Raw genomic sequence first — 7,809 nt, 5'->3', positions numbered from 1 at the left:
ATTATTTATAAAAATTAAATTAAAATAAAAAAAAACAATATCCGACTTTTTTGTATTAAGCGTTAGGCGCTTTGGGTTTGAGATTAAATTTTTGTTTGATTTTCACAACAGCCAATGAAATTTGAGTTCTATGAGAATAAATATCGCGCGTTTAAATAACAAATTGATTATTTGTAAATTAATTTATGCAAATAATGTGTAAATATTTATTTAACAAACTTAGATTATTTATAAATAGCAAATTTATTCATTAAAAAATTAATGATAATTATTCCACCAATGAAGATAAAGAACGGAGAAGAGGGAAAGTTATTTATTGGTGCTTTACGAATGGTAAACATTCTCTTAAAAGAAATTTCCATAGCAGCAAAAAGTAAACAAGAAAATAATCTTTTTTTTTTAAATAAAAATTAATTTTTTTTGTTGTATAATAAAACCTTTTTATTTTTATACACTTTAATGTTGTAGTGCATTTTTTTGTGACAGTTTATTTTTTTTTTATTTATTGTATATTTGACAAAGGTTAAATGACAACAAATGTGACACACGTGTTTAAATATACACTTTTGATGTTTACAAACAGAACAAATGAATTCATCTAATTATTTTCTTTTTGAAAATAAATTTATAGTTTTTAAATTAAAATGTTCATTATTAATTAATGACTTTTTTATTTGAATAAAAAGAAAATATGGGCATTTCATCTAATATTTGGCCTTACACGAGATTTCTTATTTTTCTATTTTTGACGTTTCTTAATTTTCTAATCTTTTCCTTTTACTCTATAATTAATTATCTATTTGAAAAATTATACTTTTCAAAATGTATTTTTAAACAAAAAAATGTTGAAAATCGAGTTGAAGTTTTACATTGTAGTAAATATTTTTTGGTTGTTAATAAACCCTATGATATGGTAATAAATAGCAACGATCCAAATATTAAGGTATAATATTTATTTTATATGTTTTGCAATAATTTTATAATTAAAAATTTTTTTCGAAAAACTTCATAATTAAAGGATTTAATGTTGAGATAAAATGTAATTTTTTTAAAATAATTATAATTATTTTTATTTTGTTAATTTTAATTGTAAATAGGATTATTTTTGTAAATTATTTTTAATATTTATTTATTTTTTTGTAAACCCGTGTAAAATTTAAATAAATAAATAAATTATAAACGATTATAAATGATTATAAATTATATAAATTTTTATAGAATTTTGGCCTTTATTTTTTTATTTTCAAAATTTAAAAAAATAATAATTTAATTATTATTTTTTATTTTTTTTAGAGTACGCTTCAAATAAAATTAGGGAAAATGTTTCCAAATCTTGTGAATCCGAGTCTTCGTCATGAATTTTATTTTGTGCATAGATTAGATTATGCCACCAGTGGTGTTATTTGCATTGCATTAAATAAATCATCGGCTCAAGCTGCGTCAAATGCTTTTGAAAAAAGAAAAGTAAAAAAATATTATTTGGCGCTTGTTCATGGTCATATTCATAAATCACACATGATTATATCAAAGCCAATAGGTACAATTTTTCATTTTATATTAAATAATTTTTATTTTATTTTAATAAACTTGTTTATTTTAATATTTTATTTATTTTATTATTATTATTGTTTTTTTTTTTATTTTATTTCAATTTTATATATTTTCGTATTACTTCATCATTATTTTGTTTTATGATTTGGATTTTGTAAAATTATTATTTTTTTTTTGCAGGTCATGATATAAGGGAAATGAGCGAAAGTCGAAAAATGTGTACCAGTGATAGTAATTTTTGTTATAAGCCAAGAGATTCGTCAACTGGAATTTTGATACTTGAACTTGGATTTTTTAATAATAAACCAGCGACCAAAATTTTATTGTATCCAAAAACGGGTCGTCGACATCAATTACGTGTTCATTGTTTTTGCATTGGACACACGATAATTGGTGATTATACTTATAGTGGAAAACAGGATACCGAGCCTCATAGAACATTTCTACATGCCTTAAGGTACAAAAAAAAAATTATTTTCAAATTCACTTTTATTTATAATTTTTTTTTAAATATTAAAATAAATAATAAACAAATATATAGTCATATAAGCTTCAAAAACCCTTGACTTCTTTTTTTTTTATCTTAACTCTTTTAATTTGAAAATTAAAATTTCAGGTTATTTATTTATTTAATTAAAATGATGCTGAATTTCACAATGTTTAAGATCAACAAATTTTTAAAGAAATATTTTTTTTTTAATGAAAAATTCTATGAATTTTCGCTTTAAAGATAATTATTTATTTATTTATTCATTTCTTTCAATGTTTATTGATAAAAAAAAATTATTATTCAAAATTTATCAAATAATCCAAAAATTTTATAATTTTTCGTTTTAATTATATGATAAGTATTTTATTTCAAATATAACTATTGCTGTTACATATTAAATTAATTTTATTAATTCTTTAATAAGAATAATTTTATATGAATATTATCAAAGAAAATTTATTACGAATATTTCAAAATCGAACTATGTAGGACAAATTTTTAAGATTTTAATTCAGTAGGACAGATTTCTAAAAAAAATTCTTAATGTTTCATTTTAAAAATTTTTCGAAGTCTCACATTGAAGCAATTTATTTGAATTTAAAATTTTTGCATAGTTTTTAGTTTTAATAGTCAAACAAAAAATATCGGACAATAATTAAGTTTTAGGATTTTTAAATAAAATTTCTTTTAAATAATTGAATTGCAAAAAGATTTTAAATTTGAAATAAATTTTCTGTAAATTTAAAATGCTGTAGTTTCTTTTTTTTTAATTTCTGACGACAATTCAATTTTAGAGTTTTTAATTGAAACTTTTTTAAACAATTGAATTATGAAAGAAATATTAAAATTAATAAAAAAAATTGAATTTTGAAAGAATTATATAGTTGAAATTTTTATAAATAATTGAATTTCAAAAAATTTTGTTAAATTTCAGACAATAATTAAATTTTACAGAATTTGTAATTAAAAACTATTTTTAATAATTGATTTTTCGCAAAACTTGATGGAAATTATTGGTTGAAATTATAAATTATTTAATTATAAAAAATATATTTTTTCAAATAATAATTTTTTATAATTGTTTATAATTGTTTTCAAATCGTTGATGATAAATGTTGCAGACTTCAGCATCGTTAATTTAATATCTATTTTTTTAATTTTAGTTAGAAAAAAAGTAAAACAAAATAAATTTAAATATTATATTTTTTTCATATTTTATATATTACAATATTTTATTTAAAAATTTACAAAATTTTGTAGTAAACATACGAAATTTACAGAATAATTCTTTTCACTGATGTTGAAAATTTGGATGTAAAAACAGCCGATCCGTTTGATATTTCAATATCTCAAAATAAATGGAAATTATCAAAAATTGTTCGAACTTTAGACGAAAGTGCATTTACTGACATTAGTGAATTAGTGCAATCAGACGTTAATAATTAAAGAAAAAAAAACAATTTTTTTTTTATATATTATATGACGTATGCATGTACATTTTTAATAATAAATTAAAATTAATATTATTAATAAATAATAAATTAATTTTCAAATAATAATAATAAATACTGGAAAAAAAAATAAAAAATAAATTTTCCATATTTTTAAAATTTACACACCGACCACTCCAATGTCCCGAATTTCATATTCAACAGTTTTTTTCGGTAAATATGAAGAATGCATAAAATGCATAAATCGTCGATTATTATTTTTGGATAAATGAAATGAATGATTAATTAAATTTGACCAAACAATTCCCAAAGTTGGTATCTCATCGTTTTCATTTATTCCCAATGATTCATTATTTATCAAAGCCGATACCTGTGGAGAAAAAAAATTAAATTTAAATTTGAAAAAATATTTTTCTTTTTAATATAATTCTTGTTAGGAATAAATTTTTACACTTCACTTAAAGTTCTTGCGACCTATTTTTAGAAAAATCTTATATACAAAATAATTGCAAATTTCGAATTTTAAGATTTTTCTAAAAATAGTCCGTAATGAATTTAAGAGATGAAATAATAATTAACCCGTTAATATAATTTTTTTGTTATTAAATTTTAATTTTCTATTTGGATAATTTTAATTTTATAAAAACAAAAATTTTACCTGATTAATACAAATAATAGGTATATTATATTCCCTGGAAATAGAATGTAATTGTTCACCAATTTTTCGTAAACTTTTAGCTCTTGTTTTTAACAATTTATCGTCATATTCAACTCTATAAGGTGCTGCAATTGAATCGATAATTAATAATCCTATTTTTCGACGTTGCATGAGAAAGGGAACTTTTACGCAAATACATTCCTCTAGTTTCTCCTTTAAATGTTTTTAAAAAAAATATGAATGTAAATATATATATTTTTATATATAATAAATTTTGGTATTATAGAATATTGAAAAATATCATACCATTATGGGAACATGTTCGACAAATATTATATCACCAGTAATATAATATTTCTTGGCAATGTGTGATTTCATTAATAATTCGTTTAAACGTTGTGATGGAAAAACAGCTTCCGTACAAATGTATATAGCACCTGAGAGAAATTAAAATTAAAATCATTTTAATACAATATAATAAATAATAAATTTTAAAAATAATTTACATGTAATAAATAGATAAAATTAATTTTATTAATTCTTTGATAAGAATAATTCTATAGAAATATTATCAAGAAAATTTATTTCGAATATCTCAGAATCGAAAAAAGATAAATTTTCAAGATTTTAATACAATAGAACAGATTTATAAAAAAAAAAAAATTCTTAAAGTTCAATTTAAAAATTTGTTTGAAATCTAATTTAATTTATTCAAATTTAAAATTTTCGCATACTTTTTAGTTTTAATGGTCAAAAAAAAATTTCGGACAATATTTAAGTTTTCCAGATTTTTAATTGAATTTTTTTTTTTAAATAATTGAATTACAGAATATTTTAAATAAATTTTTTTGCAAATTTAAACTGTTGTAGTTTTTCTTTTGATTTATGACAATTCAATTTTAGAGTTTCTATTTGAAACATATTTAAATAATTGAATTTTGAAAGAGTTACAGTTGAAATTTTTTAAAATAATTGAATTATAAAAGATTTTATTAAATTTCAGACAATAATTAAATTTTACAGATATTTTTCATTAAAGATTTTTTAAGCAATTCAATTTTCGAAGAATTTGATGAAAATTATTGGTTGGTAATAATTTAACAATTTAAAATAACAATTTATCAAATAATTTTACATACAAATTTTTAAAAGTAATTGAATTTTCAAAGATTTAAAATTCATATTTTTAAAAATCATTGAACTTCAAGTGATTTTTGATTGAAATCGATGATTTCTGTTATACTGAAAAATTTATTAGAAATTACAGACAGAAATTGAATTTCATAAGTTTTTAATTGAAAAATGCTTTCAGATAATTAAATTTTTGAAGAATATTATAAAAATCATAAAAATAATTGAATTTAAAAAGATGCAGTTTTAATTTTTTAGAAATAATGTAATATTTCAAAAGATTTTAAGTTTTCGAAAATTTAAATTTTTGGGGAATTTTTTTTAATTTTAGACAATACTTAAATTTTGAAGAATTTAATGAAAATTATTGGTTGACAATAATTTAACAATTAATTTAAAATATCATTTTTTTAAATAATTGAATTTTAGAAGAGTTATAATTGAAATTTTTAGAAAGTTTTATATTGAAAATTTTAGAGGCAATTAAATTTTAGAAGATTTTAAATTGAAATTTTCTGAAGTAATTGAATTTTAAAAGATAATTAAATTTTGATAATTTAAATATTTGGAAATAAAATTAATTGCATTTTTTTTTAAATAATTAAATTACAGAAGATTTTAAATTTGAAATAAATTTTTTGCAAATTTAAACTGTTATAGTTTTTTTTTTTTAAATTTCTGACAATTCAATTTTAAAGTTTCTATTTAAAACATATTTAAATAATTTAATTTTTAAAGAATTATTAACATTTTTAAAAATAATTTAATTTTGAAAGAGTTAGACTTGAAATTTTTAAAAATAATTCAATTACAAAAGATTTTGTTAAATTTCAGACAATAATTAAATTTTACAAAATTGAAAATAATTTATCAAATAATTTTAGATAACATTTTTTAAAAGTAATTGAATTTTTACAAAATTTACAATTCATATTTTTAAAAATCATTGAAGTTGAAGTGATTTTGAATTTTAATATTTTGGTGATTTCTGTAGCTGAAGAATTATTAAAAATTAAAGACAAAAATTACCAGAAGGTTCATTTTGAGGCTTTGTCGGTATTTGAACAGTGAGACACAATTGAAGAGCAATTTGAGTTTTTCCAGTTCCAGCTTGTCCATAAAATTGTGTTATTCCTTTTCGAGAAAATCCTCCTCTCAAAGCAGAATCAATTTTTGAACAACCACTTGTTAAATATGATTCCTTTTGCAAGAGTGTTAATGCTGTTGTAGCTAAAAGTTAACAATTTTTATTATAAATTCTATAAATAACAAAAGCGACATAATGTCGTTAATTAATAATTTTTTTAATTAAAAAAAAAAACATTACTTACCAAACAAATCCGGTTTTTCAATAGGTGAACTCATTCTTTTGTTAATTAAATTTTTGTAATATTAATTTTAATTCATCAAAAAGACTGGAATATTATATTAAGTTAAATAAATAAATTTCAAGTAAATTGAAAATACTATTTTGAAAATTTACGTAAGTAATGTAAATTGAGATAACTTACGTGATAAAAATATATTCTGTAGCCGTCAAAAAAATAAATTTTATTTACTTGAAGAAATAAAAGCAATAACAAGTGCCTCTCGATAAAATGACAAATATAAAAAAGCAAATCAAAGATCTAATTAACTTAATAAGACGTATAGAATTATAAAAAAAATTGTGTAAACAGAATTTACATTCTAACTTTGAGGTTATATTTTAAAATTTCAGTTTTTTTTTCTTGCAATTATTACATCGTAAAATTGATATTAACATAACCTATCATATTTTTTTTGTCTATTATTGATGACACTTTGTTCAATAAACCATACATTATTTCTTTAACAAATAAAAAATTATAAACATTCACCGACACAAATAAAAAAAAAAACATAAAACGTATTTCTACGTACTTTATTACGAATTTACGTAATTTTTTTGTAAAAAAAAATTTCCACAATTGTCCAATAACAAAAAGGAAAAAAGTAGGATTTTTTCTCACAGACCAATGACTTTTTGAAATAATTATCAATGATTGGTGGAATTGAAAATGGCGGGTAATTTTGCATTATTGAAAGATGCTGTGTAAATTCGCCTTAAGATTCGAAGTTGGCAGTTCAAAAAACCGTTTGAAAATGATTGGTGAATTTTGCGTGCAATGAAATTTTCGTGTGCCATGCTTTATAATATTCTCAATAGTGATTTAAAATAAAAAAAAAAGTTTTGACAAGACCACCGCATTTTACAATTAATAAGGACGCTAATTAAAAGTGAAATCATGTTTCGAACAAAATTGGACGTTGATCGCCACGTTCAAGATGTATTTCGGAAATTAAAAGATGAAAGCGAGGTAAGGTTATCCTCCATGAACGTAAGCCAAAGCATTTTTACCTTTTAATATGCGATGCTTTACAACGTACATTATTGTTGTATATATACAATATTTCTTATATTCTCTCAATTTTTTTTTCCTTTTTCTCATCAATTACAGATGCCTTAATTTATTTAAAATAATAATGCAAGTTAAAATATTCTTAAA

At 19.9% G+C, this 7,809-nt stretch overlaps 4 protein-coding genes across 6 annotated transcripts in view; 3 read left to right on the top strand and 1 right to left on the bottom strand.

The window, feature by feature from the left end:
• The window catches only part of LOC127282524 (3-ketoacyl-CoA thiolase, mitochondrial), a 208,842-nt gene that overhangs the window by 167,553 nt on the left and 33,480 nt on the right, over positions 1–7,809 (top strand). The window lies entirely within an intron of this gene.
• On the top strand, positions 137–3,607 carry LOC127282527 (RNA pseudouridylate synthase domain-containing protein 1-like). Of its 2 annotated transcripts, none has more exons than XM_051306820.1 (4): positions 137–333; positions 1,294–1,537; positions 1,732–2,008; positions 3,322–3,607. In XM_051306820.1, the coding sequence occupies exons 1-4, from the start codon at positions 262–264 to the stop codon at positions 3,485–3,487; spliced, it is 759 nt and encodes a 252-aa protein (XP_051162777.1). In that variant the 5' UTR covers positions 137–261; the 3' UTR covers positions 3,488–3,607. The 2 variants fall into 2 exon arrangements, with proteins under 2 accessions (XP_051162777.1, XP_051162775.1); XM_051306818.1 differs by lacking the exon at positions 137–333 and adding an exon at positions 380–943.
• Positions 3,599–7,188, bottom strand: LOC127282528 (DNA repair protein XRCC3-like). Of its 2 annotated transcripts, none has more exons than XM_051306822.1 (6): positions 6,793–7,188; positions 6,613–6,647; positions 6,311–6,511; positions 4,457–4,587; positions 4,151–4,363; positions 3,599–3,862 (listed from the first exon to the last, which is right to left on the bottom strand). In XM_051306822.1, the coding sequence occupies exons 2-6, from the start codon at positions 6,644–6,646 to the stop codon at positions 3,653–3,655; spliced, it is 789 nt and encodes a 262-aa protein (XP_051162779.1). In that variant the 5' UTR covers position 6,647; positions 6,793–7,188; the 3' UTR covers positions 3,599–3,652. The 2 variants fall into 2 exon arrangements, with proteins under 2 accessions (XP_051162779.1, XP_051162778.1); XM_051306821.1 differs by having other exon boundaries at positions 6,613–6,696; positions 6,793–7,187.
• LOC127282517 (E3 SUMO-protein ligase RanBP2-like) overlaps positions 7,388–7,809 on the top strand; it is a 28,928-nt gene continuing 28,506 nt past the window's right edge. Inside the window, exon 1 of the mRNA XM_051306789.1 lies at positions 7,388–7,620. Within this exon, the coding sequence (XP_051162746.1) occupies positions 7,549–7,620 (72 nt within the window). The 5' untranslated portion in view covers positions 7,388–7,548. The remainder of the gene's footprint in view (positions 7,621–7,809) is intronic.

Source organism: Leptopilina boulardi, unplaced genomic scaffold (assembly GCF_019393585.1).
Source record: "Leptopilina boulardi isolate dan_hultmark-lab unplaced genomic scaffold, ZJU_Lbou_2.1 LbouV2_300, whole genome shotgun sequence".
In the NCBI taxonomy this organism is placed as follows: domain Eukaryota; kingdom Metazoa; phylum Arthropoda; class Insecta; order Hymenoptera; family Figitidae; genus Leptopilina; species Leptopilina boulardi.
This window is presented reverse-complemented; position numbering and strand designations above follow the sequence as displayed.